This window comes from Lithobates pipiens, unplaced genomic scaffold (assembly GCF_037356315.1).
Source record: "Lithobates pipiens isolate NorthernLeopardFrog02 unplaced genomic scaffold, aLitPip1_a1.2 Scaffold_16, whole genome shotgun sequence".
In the NCBI taxonomy this organism is placed as follows: Eukaryota; Metazoa; Chordata; class Amphibia; order Anura; family Ranidae; genus Lithobates; species Lithobates pipiens.
The window spans coordinates 144,430,002-144,453,079 of record NW_027507748.1 but is presented as its reverse complement, the minus strand read 5'-3'; the positions used below and the strand labels follow the sequence as shown (position 1 = coordinate 144,453,079).

Here is a 23,078-nt window from a genome sequence, read left to right as displayed (position 1 = left end):
ATACAAACCACATTCAAAAAGGAAATGTATTGTGAACCAAGCCTTAAAGAGCAGTACTAAAAGCTGTCGGGGATCATTTACCATATCATTCCACCAAAGTCAAATGCATTACATGTTTACAGCTTATGGCACCACTTTAAAAAAAAAAGTTAGGGCATCCAAAATATTAGTTATTGGTATGCTGCAGAGTTCAACCTCCTGGCAATTTAAATTATGTCTTAGAAGCTCTATTCATGAGATCTCTGCGCTTATATATTCCTAGCTGTGCACCCCTGTTGTAGCTTTTATAAGGGGTTCTTACTCCTCCTTTTGCAAGTTTGATTTGTTTAATACTGTGAAAAATGCAACAGGATGAACTGGAATGGCAACATTGCAAGGAACAGTCCAGACAATCCCAAGAGATACAAGGCCAGAGACTGACTCCTAACAATAGGCTGTAGCAAAATATGATACTTGGGTGGATTGACACTTTCATTTCCTAAGTGTTTTAATTGTTTTGGGCTTCTTGCCTTACTATATATGTAGATGTTGTTTTGACTACATAATTCCATAACTGTGAATGTGTTATATGGGTAATGAACAAAATATACTGTATTTTCTTTTATCTTTGCCCGAATATATCCCGTGTCCATCAGTTACCTAGTACTAAACGTAGCCTGGCATCTTTTGTACTCTGGTCAAATTTTTAAAGTCTAACCATGTTTTTCCAAGGCCAGTGTAGAATAGATGTTTATACATTGTGGTGGGACTAGTAAAGTACCAGAGACCATTTGTTAAATTGTTACTGTTAAAGGGCCTCATAAAGGGTGGATACTAGAAAGCAAAGTCTTCTACACACTGAGCCTTGATAGCATAGCAGGAAGAAACGGTCATGAACAATACAGCCCACAGTTTGACTGTGAATGCCTGCCCAAGAGTTTACCTTTAAAATAAGCAGCTCCAAGCAAGAGTACACTGACACCTGAAGGGACCTCCTTAAAAATTTTTAAAACTTTCCCATCCGTCCTCTTCTGTACAAAATCATTGGCTTCTGAGATATCGAGGCGGGAATTTCCTGACAAGATACGAGGCTTCTGGCCATAGAATTTTTCCATCTGATTCACAAAATCAAGCTTTAGCCTGAGTCCTGCAATTCAAAATAACTTTTATAAACATCCATATATGCATGAACAGATCAATAGAATCATTTCATTGTATGAAAGCACTTGCATTTTATTACATTTTTAAAGATCTCATAGTACGTTCCCTAACCCAGCCTACCATCTTTGTTTGGGCAACCTCCAGGGTCAGCATACTCCTTTTTATATTGATTCTGGCCTATCGATTTTCCAATCCTTTACATCCTGGTGTCTGTGCAGTAGCTTTAGACCTGTTCACACTACACACAGTGGAAAGAAGCATTCTCCCTTGCACTTTTCAAAGTGTATTTCTCACACGATACCCCATCTTGTGCATAGGGAAGCCCATTCATGTAAAATGGCTGCCCCGCGTGTGTTTGTTAACCAAAAGAAGCTCCTGCTCCTTTTTGAGTTACAAGCTTTACACTATTTTTAAAGGCGCTATTGCCGCAGATTCTGTCTAATAGCGAGAATATCACACCTCGTTTTGAATCGCCATTTAGAATGAATGGCACCCAGGTACGTGTCACATGTTATGCAGTGATTGCCCCATGATTAGGATTCATGGGCAGAATCGCAAAATGTGAATGGAGCCTAAAGGTTCCTGACATCAATCAGTTGTCTTGCTGCTACCTGTCACTTTATGACTTGCTGCAGAGTTACAACGCTATAGTCTGATCAACAGGGAAAAACTAAGAAAAATGCTTTCTACTGATGGCAGATGCCTGATAACATACTTTAGTCTGTGTAGGGCACATGCCTGTAGTTAAGACTGCTTTGTAATGATAAAAGTGCAGCATATTTTTATTTATTTTTTTAAATTATAATATTGTTGGTATATACTGTGACAATGTGTAAAATGACTGATCCGGATAAGGGATGTGTATTGCATAGATTTGAATTCCTTTTTTTAGAGAAATGTTGCATTTACCAAATAAAGAGTAAGTAGTACAGTATATTTTTTACCCCAAATTTCTAAGTCTAATTTGTATAAGTTCAGATTTTGTATAAATTCAGCTTTTTACTGACTTATTATTTTCTATAGCTGCAAAATAAATTGTCTTTTTCTGTCAGTCAGAAAATGTACTCATGTTAGCAAAACCACTTTCCACATTCCAAAGACTGTATTCACAGATCATAGTTTGCTATTGTTTATAATAAGGTGATATGGAAAACAATTTAGCAGCTTACTTCTCTCCAAGATGACTCGATGTGCGCTTTTTACTTTATCTTTGGAAGAAAGACTTGCGAGCAGCTCCTTATAAGTAGCATGGACCTCTGGGTCATTAAGCAGGTCATAGTACAAGGTACGATGTATTAAGGATTCAGTCCGCTGTCCAGCACCTGTACAAATGACAAGTTTATTTTTATTTTTTTACTACACATTACTGGGAACATACATATATACATAACTCTCTCTCTCCTTCAATGAAATGCAAATCTCTTATACCCACATTTTATTCATGATAAAAAATAGAAAACATGTTAAATGTTTAAATCAAAAAAATTTAGCATTAAGAAAAAAAGTAATTTTGAAATTGATGGCAACAGCATGGTTCAAAAAACTTGGGACAGAGTAGTTGCTGGAGTTTTTCGGAGAGGAATGTTGTCCCATTCTTGCCCGATGTGTGATTCTATGTGCTCAATAGTCCTGGGTCTTTGTCATATTTTTTATTTCAGGATATGCCAAATATTTTCAGTTGATGCAAGGTCTGGGCTGTAGGCAGGCCACTTAGGCACCCAGACTTCTCTACTATGAAGGAATTCTGTTGTCATTGATGCAATATGCAGTTTAGCATTGTCCTGTTGAAATATGCAAGGCTTTTCCTGAAAAATACATCTGAATGGGACCATATGCTAGTCTAAAACCTAGATATAGCTTTCATCATTAATGGCGCCTTTCCAGATGTGCAAGCAGGGCCGGTGCTACCACTAGGCAAATTAGCTTCCTGGGGCACCCGGCCACTGGTGTTCCTACTCTCTGTAGCAAGCAATTAAGTCAACATTAATCAGGTAGCCACTGCTCCATTTGCACATAGTGTAAGAGGCGCAGCGCCGGCGGAGGACTGTCTGTCCCGACTCCCGAATGAATGGAAGCAAGCAAACATTCATTGATGGGCACTGATGAGGCTGCATTTAATGGGTGCTTTATTAAAAAGGTGGGGTATACATGGGCAGGGCATAGGGGGTGGAGCCAGGGGGAGCAAAATGAGGGTTCGCCTAGGGTGTCAAAAATCCTTGCACCAGCCCTGTGTGTAAGCTGCCATTCCATAGGCACTAATGCATCCCCATATCAGCAACACAGGCTTTTAAATTGAGTGCTGATAAGCCAGAAGGTCTACATAACAGTTGTCCACTTTGCAACAGACAATTTTAAATGTACTTTGGTCCAGAGAAGATGGCAGCGATTTAAGATCTGGCTTCTCCTTTGCATGATAGAGCTTTACCTCACATTTTTTGATTTTACACTGTGTAAACTCTGTTATTATTATTTTACAGGGTTTATATAGCGCCAACAGTTTGCACAACACTTTACAACATGGGGCAAACACTACAACTACCGTTAGTACAGTTGCAATACAATTCAATACAGGAGGGATCAGAGGGCCCTGCTCCTTAGAGCCTACAATCTAGAACAGGGGTCTCAAACTGGTGGCCCTCCAGATGTTGCGAAACTACAAGTCCCATCATGCCATTGCCTTTGAGAGTCTTGCTCTTAACTGTCAGCCTTGCAATGCCTCATAGGACTTGTAGTTTTTCAACAGCTGGAGGGCCACCAGTTTGAGACCTCTGATGTAGAAGGAACAGTCAAGTGAAACAAAAAGGTAATAATGGTGGGGGATGATCAGATGGAGAAAATGAAAATAAACTTGTTAGGTGTGGGTAGGATAGGCATCTTGGAAGAGGAGGGTTTTCAGGGATCGTCTAAAAGCTAATATAGTAGGAGATAATCGGATAGATGAGGGTAAGGAGTTCCATAGGATTGGAGAGGCTCTGGAAAAGTTCTGGAGGCAAGCATGGGAGAAGGTGATGAGGAAGCTAGAGCGCACCGTACTCCTGTGGCTGCTGTATCACTACCAGTGGTCCGCGAGCCGGAGTTGTACGAGAGGCCTTCCTCTGCTCGTCAGGCTCACATCCCAGGTACGTAACAGTTTGTAAGTTTTAGGAAGGCGGTTTCTGTGGAGTGCTGAGGACGAAATCCAGATTGAAGGGGATCAAAAAGGCTGTTATCAGCAAGGTGGTCGCTCAGTTGGTTGTAGACCAGACGTTCAAGGCGTTTGAATAGAAAGGGAAGCAAGGAGATGGGGCGTAGGTTGGTAAGATGGGATGGGTTCAGTGAGGGCTTTTTAAGTATGGGGCTGACAAGTGCATGTTTTAGAGAGTTGGCATGAAACAGAATGCAATCATTTGCAAAATCTCATAAACATATTTTGATCACAATTCAAAATTTGAAACATATCAAATGTTAAAATGAGAAAATGTACAGTTTTAATCAAAAAGATCATTTTGAAATTGAGGGGAGCAACATCCCTCAAAAGTTTGGACAGGGAAACAAAAATCTGGCAAACTAAGTGGTACTAACAAGGAATAGCTGAAATAACTTTTTACAACTAATTGGGTTATTTGACAACAAGTCACTTATATGATTAGGTATAAAAGGGCATCTTGTCTTAAAAGTAAAGATTGGCAGTGGTTCGCCAATCTGTGAACATTTCCAAACAATTTTAGAATGTTTCTCAACATAAAATTGCAAAGAATTTAAATATATCATCATTCACAATACATATGGATGTCTGATCTTCAGGCCTTCAGACAGCACTGCATTAAAAACAGGCATGATTATGTGATAGACATTACTGCATGGTTTCAGGAATAGTTCTAAAAATGACTGTCTGTGTACACAGTTTGCCATATCATGCAAATATGGAAGGTAAAGCTGTATTATGCAAAGAAGCCACATCTGAACATGATACAGAAACATTGGACATCTTTGGTCAGACAAATCAAAATTTTATATTCTTCTTGGAAACCATGGGCGTCACATCATCCAGACTAAAGAGAAGAATGACCTTCTGGCTTCTGGTTATCAGTGCCCAGTTCAAACGCTTGCATCTCTGATGATATGGGGGTGCATTAGTGCATACAGAATGGGCAGCTTGCACATCTGGGAAAGCACCACCAATGCTGAAAGATATATCCAGGTTTTAGCAGCATATGCTCCCATCCAGATCATCTCTTTTTTTTTTTTTTTTTTTTTTAGGGAAGGCCTTGTATATTTCAGTAGAGCAATGCTAAACCAACAGCATGGCTTTATAGTAGAAAAGTCTGGGTGCTTAACTGGCCTTCCTGCAGCCCAGATGTTTCACTAATTGAAAATATTGATGTTTTCCATTTTTTATTGTGAATAAAATGATTTATGAGATGTGCAACTTATTACAGGCAGGCTGAAAAAAGACACAAGTCCATCTAGTTCAACCAATGAAAGGGAAAAACTAGATGGACTTGTAAGCATTGCATTCTGTTTTTATGTAGATTTTTATTTTTTAACAGAAAAAGGATTTACTCAGAAAATAAGAGAGTAGGAGTACATGCTCAAGGAGGGCGACCCCTCTCTACATCCCTCAGCCACCCCATTCAAACCACACTTTGTCAAATTTTCACGGACGTTGCCTACTCTCGTAGGTGAGCCTGTATGGGGGCAATACTGAATTGACCGATTTCAGCCAGGAGTCTTTTATGTAGATTTTACACAGTGCCCCAACTTTGGAATTGGAGTTGTAATTTGAAAAGCAGCTAAGCAAACACAAGAATACAAAAAAAAATCAATGTTCTTTTCACTTGTTGCCACTGGAGTGTAGAGACTTGTATAAACTCAGCTTCATTTGCCCATTCTAATCATGGGTTGTTGCATTTTGCTATGCATGGGGTGAATGCAAATGAAATGATTTGGGCTAAAATTAATCATTTTATAGGATGTTGCATATGCAGCATATGGCAACTGGGATAAAGCACAACAGTTCTCTATAATAATCAATTTAAAAATAATATGCTAAAAACTTGACATGGAAAAAGCAAATGTACAAACATCAGCAAATTTTACTTAATAAGGCATACGTGCAGGTAAATTCAGCTGGACGATGTGCTTTATAATGGGTTGAATTTTCTGACGGTGTCATGTATTCATGCAATGAAATTTTTGAGAGAAAACAAAGGTTTGCCAATTCCTATAGCTATTTCTAAAACCATTTTTTAAGAACCTCTTACTACCAAGCCAATGAGTCAATCACAAGCAAATTACTTTCAAAAGACCAGAGGCCATCATGTATCTCAGTAACAAGTTATGGAGTACTTCTTTTTCACTTTTTTAAACAATTAAATAAAAATAATATATCAAATATAGTGTACTCACCCAAGGAAACAGCTGAAAGGGCAGTGGCAAAGGTCAGTGGTGACATAAAAATGTTGGTGGATGGATTCTTGCTTGCATGCATACGATAAAGGTCATAGCCGAAGTTGGATGCAGATGATGCAAGCCTGTTGAGTGGAGTCTTGTAGAATGGATCCTCTTCTTCTTCCACAACAACAGTTGGGTTCTAGATTTGGTAACAGCAATAAAAATGATTACTACCAAAGTATTATCAGAAACATAAACCTGAAATAAAATGGCCATTCTCAAAGATCTGCACATGTGTAGCCTGTAGACCAGTGCATAGAATTAAGGCTGTGCATATGTTTTAGCTTGCGTGTTTGGCTTTTGGCACCCAAAGGTTTGTTTAAAGCACAGCAGGACTAAGGAGAATTAGTGAGAGATTCTGTGACTTGTGACTAAACCTGCATCTTATCCTATATGCGATCCAGCTTGCCTCATGACTCTGATTTATCCTAATCTGTTGTTGCTGACCTTACCTTGTGTCCTGACTTCGTCTTCTGCACACTGGGGTTGAGTTAATAAAATTGCTGAGTGCAAAATCTGGTGCAGCTCTGCTGCACGGTAAGCTTTTAGTAAATCAACCCCTCTCTTTACTTACTTCTGCTTATAAATATAGCACTTGTGCTCAACGATGCTCTCAGGTATAGGTGCCCGTCCCAAATATTGGAATATGGAGGAAAATACCATTGAAGGGACTTTGTACAGTGCCTTGCGAAAGTATTCGGCCCCCTTGAACTTTTCAACCTTTTGCCACATTTCAGGCTTCAAACATAAAGATATAAAATTTTTATTTTTTGTGAAGAATCACCAACAAGTGGGACACATTTGTGAAGTGGAACGAAATCTATTGGATATTTTGAACTTTTTTTAGCAAATAAAAAACTGAAAAGTGGTGCGTGCAAAATTATTCGGTGCTGTGTCCTGGATTAGGTGGAATCTTCCACTTCCATTTATTTTTAATAAACACAGATGCACAAAAACATCAGGGTATATCCTACTACAGCCATTAACCACTTAAGGACCGGGCCTCTTTTTAGGATTGTTTACAAGTTACATTTTTTTTCTAAGACTCTAGAGAATAAAATGGCAGTTGTTGCAATACTTTCTGTCACACTGTATTTGCGACGCAGTCTTACAATAGCACTTTTTTTTCTTTTCTTTTTTTTAAATACACTTTTTTTAATTAAAAAATAAGACAACAGTAAAGTTAGCCCAATGCTTTTTTTTATATTGTGAAAGATAATATTACACAGTGTCTATTTCTAGCAACTGCTGCACATCATTTCTCAGGTAGAATGTCTTTATGGGGATGAGTGGAACATGTGCATTGTGTATCAGCACAGCTTGTAGTCCCCATTGGGAGAGCATGTGACAGGGTTGACACTGCAGCAGAACAATTGGGAGACACGGCGTGAGCGTTGTCTCCCCATAACAAGTAGTGCACGAACAATTAATTACCTTCATGGCAGTAATATATATATATATATATATATATATATATATATATATATATATAAATGGACCTGTAAAGTTACATGAACATGTTATAGGTTATATGAGATTTTAGTAACTGGGTATGCATCTACTTTTCCAGCACTCAATAGTACTTCAGCCTCTTGTTCCTGCAAATGACGGTGTCCACAAAACACCAACTGGTGTTCAAACAATTAATTACTTTGATGGCAGGATCAACAGTTATTTTTTTATTTTATTTTTTAATGAAAGTTGCACATATATACAGTATCTCACAAAAGTGAGTACACCCCTCACATTTTTGTAAATATTTTATGATATCTTTTCATGTGACAACACTGAAGAAATGACACAATGTAAATTAGTGTTCCCTCAAAATAACTCAACACACGGCCATTAATGTCTAAACCGCTGGGAACAAAAATGAGTACACCCCTAAGTGAAAATGTTCAAATTGGGCCCAATTAGCCATTTTCCCTCCCTGGTCTCATGTGACTCGTTCGCGTTACAAGGTCTCAGATGTGAATGGGGAACAGGTGTGTTAAATTTGGTGTTATCGCTCTCACTCTCTCATACTGGTCACTGGAAGTTCAGAATGGAAGAATTGTTGCTCTACATAAAGATGGCCCAGGCTTTAAGAAGATTGCCTCAGAACAGGCCTCGCCATGATCAACCAAAGAAGTTGAGTGCACGTGCTCAGTGTCCTATCCAGAGGTTGTCTTTGGGAAATAGGCATATGAGTGTTGCCAGCATTGCTGCAGAGGTTGAAGGGGTGGGGCGGTCAGCCTGTCAGTGCTAAGATCATGCACCGCACACTGCATCAAAGTGGTCTGCATGGCTGTTGTCCCAGAAGGAAGCCTCTTCTAAAGATGATGCACAAGAAAGCCTGCAAACAGTTTTATGAAGATAAACAGAATAAGGACTTGGCTTAATGGAACCATGTCCCATGGTCTAATAAGATCAAGATAAGCTTATTTGGTTAAGATGGTGTCAAGTGTATGTGGCGGCAACCAGGTGAGGAGTACAAAGACAAGTGTGCCTACAGTCAAGCATGGTGGTGGGAGTGTCAAGGTCTGGGGCTGGATGAATGCTGCTGGCACTGGGGAGCTACAGTTTATTGAGGGAACCATCAATGCCAACATGTACTGTGACATACTGAAGCAGAACATGATCCCCTCCTTCCGGAGACTGGGCCGCCACAGGGCAGTATTCTAACATGATAACGACCTCAAACACACCTCCAAGATGACCACTGCCTTGCTAAAGAAGCTCAGGGTAAAGGTGATGGACTCTCTAAGCATGTCTCAAGATCTAAACCCTATTGAGCATCTGTGGGGCATCCCACAGATAGAGTGGAAGGTCTCTAACATCTACCAGCTCCATGATGTCATCATGGAGGAGTGGAAGAGGACTCCAGTGACAACCTGTGAAGCTTTGGTGAACTCCATGCCCAAGAGGTTTATGGCAGTGCTGGAAAAAAAATGGTGGCCAAACAAAATATTGACACTTTTGGACCCAATTTGCACATTTTCACTTAGGGGTGTACTCACTTTTGTTGCCAGCGGTTTAGACATTAATGGCTGTGTGTTGAGTTATTTTGAGAGGACAGCAAATTGACGCTGTTATACAAGCTGTACACTCAATACTTTACATTGTAGCAAAGTGTAATTTCTTCAGTGTTGTCACATGAAAAGATATAATAAAATATTTACAAAAAATTTACGAGGTGTGTATTCTTGTGAAACACTGTGTGTGTGTGTGTAATATATATATATATATATATATATATATATATATATGTGTGTGTAAATTGAATATAAAAGGAATTGTGAAATTACATGAACATATTCTCAATTACAGAGATTTTTGGAACTGAGTTTACATCTACTTTTCCTTCACTTCAGCCTCTTTCAGTTCCTGCAGATGTCAAATTGTCCACAAAACACCAACCTCCCCTCTACATTGCATCTGCGATGTTGTTTCACACTCACTGCTTTGTGTGTTTGTTGACAATGCTGAGAAACAAAATATTTATTGGCTGAAAACATGCGAGTTTCTCACCTCCTCTGCAGCATCTTGAGAGCTGGTGTAAGAGAAAATAGTCGCAGCAAGAAGGAAAACTAAGTAGCTCTTCATGGTGAGTCCTGTAGAAAATATCACATTAAAGATTGTAAAGGAATATGGAAATAGATAATAAATACGGTACAAATATGTGCTGCAACGCTTTACATACTATGTTGAAAATGATGTATTGAAAAAAGAAGAGGTGGATCAGATAATTGTAATTCCAGACCATTTTTTTTTTTTGGATACAGTAGAGAAAGATTGGAACCTTTTTATTCCTCACTTCCTGTCTCTGTGACAACATTGTCACCCAGACAGAAAGTGAGGGAAACAGACCACAGACCACATTAAAAATCTGTTGGTGCGCCAACCTTCCCTTGCCCTAATGATTTTTTTCTGTGGGTCTCTTATGCCCTGTTCACATGACCGGTTTTCCCGTTGGAATAAACTCTGAAGGTTTTTCAGAAAGAATTCCACTGAAACTGTCTTGCATACACACAATCACACCAAAGTCCGATCGTCAAGAACGCGGTGACGTACAGCACGTATGACAGGACTAGAAAAAGGAAGTTCAATAGCCAGTAGCCAATAGCTTCCGTCTCATACTTGCTTCAGAGCATGCGTTGTTTTTGGTCCATCAGAACAGCATACAGATAGGAATTGGTTCCTTCGGAAATATTTAGAACGTGTTCTATTTCTAGGTCCGCCAGCATTTTTGAAAAAAAAAAAAAAAAGTCTGATGAGGCATACACACGATCGGAATATACGATGAAAAGCTTCTGTCTGACTTCTGTCAGACATTCCGCTCGTGTGTACGTGGCATTAGATACTTCTCCTTAACCACTTGCCAGCTGGGCCAATTCTGACACTTCTCACATACATGTAGAAGTCTATGCTAGAAAATTACTTAGAACCCCAAAACATATATATATATATATATATATATATATATATATATATATATATATATATATATATATATATATACACACACATATACGTTTTAGCAGAGGCCCTATAGAATAAAATGAGTGCTGCAATTTTTTATGTCCTATGATATTTGTGCAGCGATTTTTCAAATGCAGTTGAATTTTATACACAAACACAAAATAATAACACTTTTTTTTGTAAAATATAAAAGATCATCTTACATCAAGTAAATAGATACCTAACATTTCACACTTTCAAATTGAATCTGCCTTTGGAATGGCGGAAAACTATTGTACTTATAATTTTCCATAAGCGACACTTTAACCACTTTCAGACCGGACCAATTTGCTGGTCAAGGACCAGACCACTTTTTGCGATTCGGCACTGCGTCGCTTTAACTGACAATTGCGCGGTCGTGCGACGTGGCTCCCAAACAAAATTAACGTCCTTTTTTTCCCACAAATAGAGCTTTCTTTTGGTGGTATTTGATCACCCCTGCGGTTTTTATTTTTTGCGCTATAAACAAAAATAGAGCGATAATTTTAAAAAAAACGCATTATTTTTTACTTTTTGTAATAATAAATATCCCCAAAAATATATAAAAAAACATTTTTTTCCCTCAGCTTAGGCCGATACGTATTCTTCTACATATTTTTGGTAAAAAAAATCGCAATAAGCGATTATTGATTGGTTTGCGCAAAAGTTATAGCTTTTACAAAATAGGGATAGTTTTATAGCATTTTTATTAATAATTTTTTATTATTTTTTTTTTTACTAGTAATGGCGGCGATCTGCGATTTTTATTGTGACTGCGACATTGTGGGGGACCCATCGGACATTTTTGACACATTTTTGGGACCATTGTCATTTATACAGTAATCACTGCTATATAAATGCAGTGATTCCTGTGTAAATGACACTGGCAGTGAAAGGGTTAACCAGTGGGTGGCAGTGTAGGGGTTAAGTGTTCCTAGGGGTGTGTTACTAACTGTGGGGGGGTTGGGCTTTCATTTAGTGTACACTGATCTCTGCTCCAATCACATGGAGCAGAGATCAGCGTCACTAGTTGCTAGGCAGAATGGAAAAATGTTGTTTATACAGCATTTCCTCCATTCGGCCGCTCCGTGAGACGATCGCGGGGATGCCCGCGGCGATCGAGTCCGCGGGTCCCGTGACCGGACTCACCGGGGTCCCGACCAGCGTGGGAGCGCGCCGCCGGCGGCGTGCTCCCGATGGCACGGCGGCAACGAATATTGGATGTACATATACGCCAATATGCCTGCCCGTGCCATTCTGTCGACGTACATCGTCGTGCGCTGGTCGGGAAGTGGTTAAACTATGTTACTGGTTACCAGTTTAGAGGTACACAGGAGGTCTGGTGCTAGAATTATTTGTCTCACTCTGACATTCCCAACAATACCTTATGTGTGGTGCGATCACTGTTTACATATGCGCGCGGGAGTAATGTATGTGTTTGTATTTACAAGTGAGGACAGGGGTGCTTTAAATTTTTTTTTTTTTATTATCTATTTTATCCAAAACTTTTTTCTTTTTACACTCTAACTTTAACTTTCACAAGGGATGAACAGCATCCCTTGTGACAGCAAGGGCCATGACAGGTCCTTTTTATGGAGAGATCTGGAGTGTATTAGACCTCCAATGCAGCCAATCAGACACAAATTGGTCTGGCTGCTTTCCTGGATGCTAAGAGCCAGGTGAATAGAGAGGCGGAACCCCTTCCACCATGCGCAGAAGTGATCAAGTGGCTATTCAGCCACTTAAATCACTTTTGCAGTACAGGGAGTCACCGGCTATAAATTTTCATACCGGGATGTTTCGGATTTTGTTGGACAGTGTCTCCTTACCTTCGATTAGCTTGGGTGCACTCTGAGCTCATCTCTATTCCAAATTCCCACTTATTTGTTCTCCATTTAGCTATGGACCCATCATTCCCCACCCTGCAGCTTTCATAACATCATCAGACCCAGCCAGACATCTTGAAAAGGCTATTTTATAGTTTTTTTGTTTTTTTACTGCTATGAAGGCTATGCAGTAGACTTGTAATTAACCCTCATCCTGAGGCAATACAGACTAAGCATGTTAGGAACATGTATAAACAGTGGGAAAAGATCAAAAGATGATCCAGAGACATAGACAGCATACTTTATATGCAGATCTTGATTTTTACCTGTAAAAAAGTGAAGCATAGCCCCATTTTCTGGTACCACCTTGGGCTTCCTATTGGTCCTTCATTATAGACTCAACGATTAAAGGAAGTTGAAACATTCATATAAATGCAGCTGCACATATTACACATTGAATTTTCAGTTTGGATTGCCCCAGGTTGTGACAGCTTTATTTTAAGCTGACAAGCCTGACTCCAGAAATCTACTTAATGTAACTCCTGCTAGACATCATCAATAGGCACTGAGAGGCCTCACTATATAAGCAATTCTTTATTGTACTAATAAAGAATTTATCCTGCCCTCCTTATACCATATCCTATAGCTAATTAAAGTTAATTTGACTAATACAGGTGGAAGGAAGACACAAGAGTCACTAACAGCTTTAATATGACATTTATAGTAATCTTATATCTCTTCTGAACCTTCCTGTTTAATTATGTGAATCCACTCAGGATTTACATAATTTATCTTTTCTCTAAAAACCAGCTCCAGCTCCATTTAAACAGCCTGTCCACCCTCCAGTAGGGAATGGGTGTGCACAGAGGAGAGCCTCCAAAGCGTAAAGTATTATGCCAAGACTCAATTTAACTCGCAACCATGTTACAAAAATCCAATGCATCTTAGCCCTTGTACACACGGTCGGAGATTCCGACGGAATGTGTCCTATCGGATCGTTTTGTTGGATATTCCAAATGTGTGTGGTCTGCATCGAACTGTTTCCGTCGAAATATCCGGCGGACCAAGTTTTCCAACTTGCCGGTAAAATTTTTCGACAAAATGCTCCTATCGGAAATACTCCGATCATGTGTAGCCTACTCCGACGGACAAAGTGCCACGCATGCTCAGATCAAATTCCTAGAACAAAGCTATTGGCTTCTAGCCTGAACATAGTCCCGTCGTAACGAAATAACGTCATCACGTTATGTACAATCGGATTTTCCGACAACTTAGTCCGACCGTGTGTATGCAACATCACTTCCGGACCTCTTCTGGAATTAATCCGTCTGAATTACTTCGACGGATTTGGTTGTCAGAATCTCTGACCGTGTGTACAAGGGCTTAGGGGTTCAAAAGGTTATCTTCATTAGGACGTGTACTCTTGAACAAAGTGTGTACTGAACCGATAAAACAGGCAGGATCCTGCTTTTGTCGCCCTACTCCCTGCATACCCAGTCCCCACTAATGCAAAAACCTAATCCACCACACCTGGAATAGCTGCCTAGAGAGAATCATTTTCTTCTACATATGACTGGGAACACTTACTTCCCCAAAGAACCCAAACCTTTCCTCTGCTTTCCACCATCAGTAGTTTTCTGAGAGATTAGCAGTGTTTCTACAGTAGTACAAAATGCTCCCTGCTAGAGCTCTGCAATCAGTAAAGCCCTCAGGCCGCGTACACACGCGCGGACTGTTCGCCCAACTTTGTCCGCTGAACAGTGTTTGGGCGGACAGTCCGCTCGTGTGTGGGCTTTCAGCGGACAGTTTCAGCGGACAGTTTGACGAACAAGGTTTTTCGGAAATTCCGTAAAACTGTCCGCTGAAACCTTGTTTGAGCGAACAGTCCGCCCGTGTGTAGGCTTGTTCGTCAAACTAAGTTCCGCGCATGCTCAGAAAGGATTTACACGCCGAAAGTTATAATGCAGTGTATAGGACGTCGTATTTTTCGTCCCGTCGTACGTGCCGTTCACGTCATCGCGCACGGTTTCAGCAAACTGTTCGTTCGTCGTGTGTGGCCATGTCCGTCCATGCTAATTTTGAGCGGACTGTTTGCCGAAACTGTTTGACGGACAAAGTTGGGCGAACAGTCCCCGCGTGTGTACGCGGCCTCACACTCCTTGTTAGTTGGATAGTTCTAGCTCTGGCTTAGAGAGGGTGTATCAAAGGACATGCTGCTGTAGGGGAGCTAGAGCTGCTCTATAAACCAAGCTATTAGTAACTTTGCCACATCGTTTTGATGCACTTTAACCTCCTCGCGCCCGCCCTATAGCCGAATTACGGCCGTAGAGCAGGCGCGTTCGTTCGGGCGGTCGTCCCTGGACGGCCTGATGTTTACTTCTGCAATGCGCGCCGCCGCGGGCGCGCATCGCGGAAGTTCTGTGTTCGCCGTGTCCCCCGGGGACAGGCAAACACAGATCGCTGTAAACGGCCAATCACAGCGGCCGTTTACAGCGTGATCGGCGTGTCCAATGGGAGATGATCTCATATGTAAACATATGAGATCATCTCGCAGCGCCGCTCTCCTTCCTCGCACAGACAGTGCGAGAGGGGAGAGATGAACGGCTGCAGCGGCAGCCGTTCTGATTCTGGAAAAAAAAAAATTAAAAAAATGAAATAAAAAGTGCCATCCGCCCCCAGCAGTGCCATCCGCCCCCAGCAGTGCCATCCGCCCCCAGCAGTGCTATCTGCCCCAGTGCCATCCACCCCAGTGCTACCTGCCCCCAGTGCCATCCACCCCAGTGCTACCTGCCCCCAGTGCCATCCACCCCAGTGCTACCTGCCCCCAGTGCCATCCACCCCAGTGCTACCTGCCCCTAGTGCCATCCACCCCAGTGCTACCTGCCCCCAGTGCCATCCACCCCAGTGCTACCTGCCCCCAGTGCCATCCACCCCAGTGCTACCTGCCCCCAGTGCCATCCACCCCAGTGCCACCTGCCGTCAGTGCCACCTGCCCCCAGTGCCACCTGCCCCCAGTGCCACCTGCCCCCAGTGCCACCTGCCGTCAGTGCCACGTGTCATCAGTGCCACATAGTGCCATCTGTCATCAGTGCCACGTATCAGTGCCATTTGTCATCAGTGCCACCTGTCAGTGTCACGTGCCATCTGTTGTCAGTGTCACGTGTCATCAATGCCACTTATCAGTGCCATCTGTCATCAGTGTCACGCGTCATCGGTGCCATGTATTAGTGCCATCTGTCATCGGTGGCACATATTAGTGCCACGTATTAGTGCCATCTGTCATCGGTGCCACGTTTCAGTGCCACGTGTCATCAGTGCCACGTATTAGTGCCACGTGTCATCAGTGCCACGTATAAGTGCCACGCGTCATCAGTGCCACATATTAGTGCCATCTGTCATCAGTGCCACATATTAGTGCCATCTGTCATCAGTGCCACCTGTCATCATTGCCACGTATCAGTGCCATCTGTCATCAGTGTCACGTGTCATTGTCCTGGTGCTTCAAAAGTGTAATAAATAGTCAACAAGTTAGATGTGTAACTTATGTTCCTAGAACACATGATGGCGCTACCTGCATGTTGGGCCTCTCTATGTGGTCAGGCTGTGAAAAAGTCCCACACATGTGGTATTGTAATACTCAGGAGGAGTAGCAGAATTTTTTGGGGGGTGTCATTTGTGGTATACACATGCCACGTGAGAGAAATAACCTATTACAATGACAATTTTGTGGAGAAAAAAAAAAAATGAAAAATCTTAATTTTGCAAAGAATTGTGGGAAAAAAATGACAACATCAAAAAGCTCACTATACCTCTTACTAAATACCTTAGAATGTCTACTTTCCAAAAAGGGGTCATTTGGGGGGTATTTGTACTTTCCTGACTTGTTCGGGTCACAAGAAGCGAGATAGGCCACCAGTACATCAGATGTGATCAATTTTGTGCGATTCGCACCACAGCTTGTAGACTCTCTAACTTTCACAAAGACCAAATAATATCCACTAATTTGGGTTATTTTTACCAAAGACATGTAGCAGTATAAATTGTGACCAAAATTTATGAAGAAAAATTAATAATTTGCATAATTCTGTCACAGAAACAAAGAAATATGCGTTTTTTTTCAAAATTTTCGGTCTTTTTTCATTTATAGCGCAAAAAATAAAAACCCCAGAGGTGATCAAATACCACCAAAAGAAAGCTCTATTTGTGGGAAAAAAAGGACAAAAAATTCATTTGGGTACAGTGTTGCATGACTGAGTAATTGTCATTCAAATTGTGAGAGCACCGAAAGCTGAAAATTGGTCTGGGCAGGAAGGTGTTTAAGTGCCCTGTAAGCAAGTGGTTAAATTGATTTACATCATTTAAGAAGAAGAGAAAGGTTCAATTGGACTTAAATGCACTCAGGGGAGAGTGAGAGACAAACATGGGCAATCTAATCTAAACCTTTCAAAGTTACCACACGGTTGCCAAACTTATTCCTTTACGATCTTCTATATTTTAGGGTCCATAACTGAAACAATGAAAAGCATGCCATAATTAAAGAAATAGTTATTTTTGTCTTGCATATGACAAAATGCAGACTCCGGATCACTGAGAGCTTCTGGAAATTATTTAAAACTGCTGTCAGCTATGCAGTCAGTATGACACGTGTTTAATTAGGATTTTGGTTTTACAAATCTATACTTGAAATTCACTATTTTCTGGGTGTACTTTATGAGGGCACGTCATCTAACAACACTTTAGGGTTAATTTACTAAAGGTGAATAGACTGTGCGCTTTGCAAGTGGAGTTGCATTCATTTTCCTTCGCAAATGTGAATGTTGACCACTTCCGGACCACCCTATAGCAGATTTACTACTACAGGGAGGGCCTCCTGTGCAGGATCACGTATATATACACGTAATTCTGCATTTCCTCCTAGGGGCACACAGCTTCTGCTGTGATTAATCACAGCAAAAGCCAATCTGTGGATGTAAATCACAGGATATCCGCCGGCACCTGCCGATCTTTGGTAACACACAGAGAACTGAGATCTGCCTATGTAAACAAGGCAGATCTCCATTCTGGCAGGGGGGAACAGATGGATTTTGTATCCCATGGAAAAAAATCCATCTCTTCTAGTAAAAGCAGCACATACAGTACGCAAAAACACTGGCTAGGCACACAGTTAACCCTTTGATCACCCTAGATATTTAAGTCCTTCACAGAAAGTGTAATTTGTACAGTGACCGTGCATATTTTTAGCACTGATCACTGTATTAGTGTCACTGGTTCCCACAAAGTGTCAGTGTCCGATTGTCCACCACAATATGGCAGTCCCGTTATGAGTTGCTGATCACCACCATTACTAGTATAACATAATTAAATAAATCCACCTGGAAGAGAGGCCAGGGAAAATACCATTAAGGCTCTAAACCTGCACGCTTGGCTTACTTCTTCCCAGCAGGAGGGTTTCTTTCTGGCAATGGATGCAGAAAAGGCATTTGAAAGAGTGGCCTGAGACTATACAGACACAATTCTGAACTCTCGGGCTAAGATCCCATATGCAGGCCTTTATTTTATCATTATAAGCTAACCCCAGAGCTAAGGTCAAGGCCAACGCCCATCTGTCGGACGCCTTCTCCATCTACAATGGAACCAGACAGGGATGCCCCATTTCTCCCTTGCTTTATATAATTATGCTAGAACCCCTCCTCCCTGCATTTGAGCCAATCCAGACATTAAAGGCATACGGATACAGGAACGTGAGTTCAAGATTGCTGCCTTTGCAGATGATGTTCTACTTTTTCTCTCTTCAATGCTAACCTCCTTACCCAATCTTCTGCAAATTCTGGAGCACTTTAAACTCCTGTCCAACTTAAAAATCAATTATTCCAAATAATTTGCTACGGAACAGGGCAAGAAATGTCAACTTAATTTTCCCTTTAAATGGAAAGTGGGGTCCATAACTTACCAACTCCCTGCTGACCTAGCAGAGCTCTACAGTAGGAAATTACAGAGTATACGCCAAGATCTCCAAAAAATGGGATAAATCCACCATCTCCTGGTTTGGACCAGAGTCCATCTTTAAAATGATGATCCTCCCCTGGCTACTCAACAAACTTCAAACACTACCTATACGCCTACCACCTTCTTGTTTTGGACTTTACAAGTCCATATTTAGGACCTTCTTTTGGGGCAATAAAGCCCCACAGATAAGCTAGACAAAGCTGGTGCTCCCTAAGGCATGTGGAGGAATTGGTCTCCCTGACCTCCATCGTTATTACCGGGCAGTTCATCCAGCGCAAATCAATGACTAGCGAGTGCATAGCCATGTAAAGACTGAATTTAGAATGCCTGATCATGAGCTCTGATTTACGCTATAACCCTTGGCTCTCTAGAGAACATGTATCTCCAAATGTTTTAACCCATCCCCTAATTGGAGCCACCCTTCACAAATTTGATAGGGCTTGCGCTGCACATGCAGTCTCTGCTAAATTATGCCCCATTACTCCAGTGAGAGGCAACCCAGACTTTCCTTCAGATTTATCCAGAGCCTTCCTGAAATCCAAATGGCCACATGTGGAGATACTGGGCAAATACTTTTTCCTAAGAGGTCGCTTCTTGCGGCAAACCAATCTTGCAGAGCTCTCCGATACAGGTTAATTTCCATTCTGGCCCTTTATCCAACTTAACCACTTCAGTACCAGGCACTCCCCCCCCCCCCTTCCTGACCAAGCCAATTTTCAACTTTCAGCATTGTCACTTTTTAAATGACAATTGCGCGGTCATGCTGCACTGTACCCAAACAAAATTTGTATAATTTCGTTCCCACAAATAGAGCTTTCTTTTGGTGGTATTTGATCACCTCTGTGTTTTGTTTTTGTTTGTTTTTATGCTAAACAAATAAAAATAGACCGAAAATTTTGAAAAAAGGTTTTTCTTTGTTTCTGTCATAAAATTTTGTAAATAAGTACGTTGGGCGCTGATGAGGCGGCACTGATAACAGTCACTGATAGGCAGTACTGATGGGGACTCACTGGCACTGCTAGACAACATTGGGCACTGAAAGGCTGCACTGATGGACACTGATACGTGGCACAGACAGGCATCGCTGATGGGCACTGTTTGGCATCTATCTGGGCACTGATTGTTATCCCTGGTGATCCAGGGTGGACATCCCAGAGGAGCTGCACTGATGGTCAGCACAGACCCCCCTCCCCCCATCAGGAGAGCCACTGAGCGGCTCTCCTCTGCTCGCTTGTCAGACGCTAATAAACGGCTCTTTCCTGTTTACACAGTGATCAGCCGTGATTTACTGAGATCGGTGTTGCGGTGTGTCAGCCACGGGTGCATGCCGGCTGTTATCCTGAAAAACATCATATGACATCCAGTCAGGATAACGGAATCAATAGGTATGATCTGAGGTTAAAAGTACAGATGATTCTCCAAACAATGAAACAGAGCATAGATATGACATGACTTTGGGGGGGGGGGGGGGGGTCGAACGAGAACAGAGCGACTCTGATTATTTTGCCTTTTTTTGGGATGGATCATCTAGAAAGTGTTTGACCAATTTCTGCCCAGCCTATATCAGAATGACGTCCGGGCGGGAAGTGGTCAAAACCTTTCTAGATGATCCGTCCCGCAAAAAAGGCTTTACAAAGACTCCTACAATCATGGGGGCGCTCTGTTCTCATTCGACCCCCCAAGTCATGTCATATCTATGCTCTTTGCTTCATTGTTTGGAGAATCATCTGCACTCTTAACCTCAGCTCATACCTATTAGTAATCTGCCCTGGGTATGGCGATAGATGAGGAGAGTTTGGACCATATGCATTTGTATATTCACAAAGGGTCCTTGTTTGTCTCCATTCAGGAAAAATGGGTATAAATTGAAAACCAGTTGGTATAGAACCCCGGACCCGATTCATAAGTTCTGTCTCTGATCAATGCTGGCATTGTGGCAAAGAGCCAGGTACATTTCTCCATATTTGGTGGGACTCTCCGGCACTCCAACCATTCTGGCATAAAGTGCACGACTTGACAACAACGGTGTCCTTGCTAGAGTTTTTTGCCCAACACAGTATCTCCTACAACTAGCTAAAATACCTAAAAAGCGGTACTTATAAGTGTTGCTATGCATATGATTAATGCTGCAAGGATGTGTATACCAGTCCATTGGCAGTCTTCATCCCCGTCTTCCATAACCAAATGGTTTATCGTGTTGCTGAGTTGGAGGAACTGATCTATAATGCCTTGGATAATATTTCCAAATTCACTGCTATATGGGAAGCCTGGACAGCCTTTAAAAGCTCCCAAATATACTAAGACCTTATAAATAATGCAAACTGATTTTCAACTGGGGTAATACTCCCCCCGACCTTAAGGGCAGAATCAGGCTTTAAAGGGCAGTATAGTGTCTATACTGTCCAAGGGATTAAAGGACGAGTCCACCGAAAACTGACATTTGAGTATTTGATAGATTGTAAAGGGGTGAACCACCTGACAGTTTCTTATATTTTTTAGGGATCTCAAGTTCCAGTTCCTGCATATCTGCTGTGGCCATTATTGATTGGCTTCCTCTACCCTTGCTGGATTTTTTTCTTAATTATGAACAGGAGGATTTGGAACATGTAAAGGCAGGGATAATGCACATCATTTACCATCTAGCAGCATGAGAAAGATTTGGTTCATAATGTTCAAAATCTGTTACTAAAACAAGCACATTGACTCATACATTTTATGATATTTTGTAATTTTCCAGTAGAGAAGTTGAATCACTTTTTCATTTCAGAAAATATTCATATTCTGAAAAAAATATTTAGAAGGAAATGGTATTTATTAGTCTATTAGAAACAACCGATTTAACATAAGTCCAAATTGCTAAGAGCGTTTAAAAAAATAAATAAATGATGCATCCATTTCATCTGTGAAAGTGTAATGCAAACAGACTTAGATGTATTGGGGTACATATTCATAAACACATCCAGGGGCATAACTATAGGGGGTGCAGCAGTTGCGACCGCAACCGGGCCCTGTGATGCAGGGGGCCCATGCAGCCCCCTCTACATATGGCAGGCAGCAGCATAGGCAGCTAGGGGTACTGTGCACCATGCACACGGGTGGCTGGAGGTGGAGGGTGACTAGCAGAACTCCATGCTCGACTATCGCACTGGCTGCTCTTTAGTTGTGCATTCCCCGCATGACCTGTGTCCTCGGCCGGCTCCTCAGAGTACCCTTCTCCTGCTCCATGCATTGCCGCTCAGTCCGATGTCTGTTCTCCCCAGCCAGAGTCCCGCCCCCCCCCTCGAGTACGGCCCACCCTGCACTGCATACTTCTCCCGGGTAAACAAACATTAACCACACAGAGCTGGCTCGCCGGAGGACACTGCAGGCTTGTCTGCAAGCCCTTCTCCTCCCCCGTCATACACAGATGATGAAAGTTCTTTCTGGGAGATATGCTGATCGCCCGTCCAGCACACTGGATGGAGCCCAGGCCAACATGGATGAGTGCGCGGGCTACAGCTTGGTCATGGTGAGTGAGAGGACCCCATCCCCCACACACCATTACATACCCCCTCCATCTCCCCCTGGGGACAGGGACCCCTTCTCACGTGGGGACAGGGACCCCCACCTCCCCTGGGGACAAGGACCCCTGGGGGCAGTAACTTCATCTGCCCTGGAGAAAAGGACCTCATCTCTTCTGGGGACGGGGACCCCATCCTGCCTAGGGACAGTCCCCCAATGGAGCACCTAAAAATGAAAAGAAAAATAATTAAAAAAAAAACTATTGATGCCAGTGGTGGAACTACAGGGCTCACAAAAGTCATACCTGTGACCACGCCCTGGAGTTTCACCGCCGGACTCGGAGGGAAGGGCCCTGGCTGGGGTTCAGGGGGGCCCTTCATGGTTTCTTGCATCGGGGCCCTGAAGGTTCTATTTATGCCACTGAACACAACATATTCATAGCAACTAACACTCATCAACAAGAACCTGACAGCTAGGTAATTCTCAATTTGGTAGCCATGCCTGTATTAATTTCTGGTTTCCCCAATGCACCACACACGTATTTGAACTCTAGATCTAGTTTTTGAACTATGTTTCTTGCCCGCGACAGCCTTTGGGGTTTCCTCTTTCCCCTCCACCTTCCTCCCTACTCCCTAATTTTCCTTTTTCCTTTCCCTTGCTGATATTTTCTCCCTTTTCATTCTCATTATTTAT

At 42.0% G+C, this 23,078-nt stretch overlaps 1 protein-coding gene across 1 annotated transcript in view; it reads right to left on the bottom strand.

Annotated features, from left to right (window-relative positions):
• Positions 1–23,078, bottom strand: part of SERPINF1 (serpin family F member 1) — a 90,623-nt gene that overhangs the window by 32,470 nt on the left and 35,075 nt on the right. The window contains exons 2-5 of the mRNA XM_077480574.1: positions 10,084–10,166; positions 6,529–6,712; positions 2,310–2,462; positions 923–1,126 (exon numbers count right to left, since the gene is read on the bottom strand). Coding sequence (XP_077336700.1) covers positions 923–1,126; positions 2,310–2,462; positions 6,529–6,712; positions 10,084–10,158 — 616 coding nt within the window. The 5' untranslated portion in view covers positions 10,159–10,166. The remainder of the gene's footprint in view (positions 1–922; positions 1,127–2,309; positions 2,463–6,528; positions 6,713–10,083; positions 10,167–23,078) is intronic.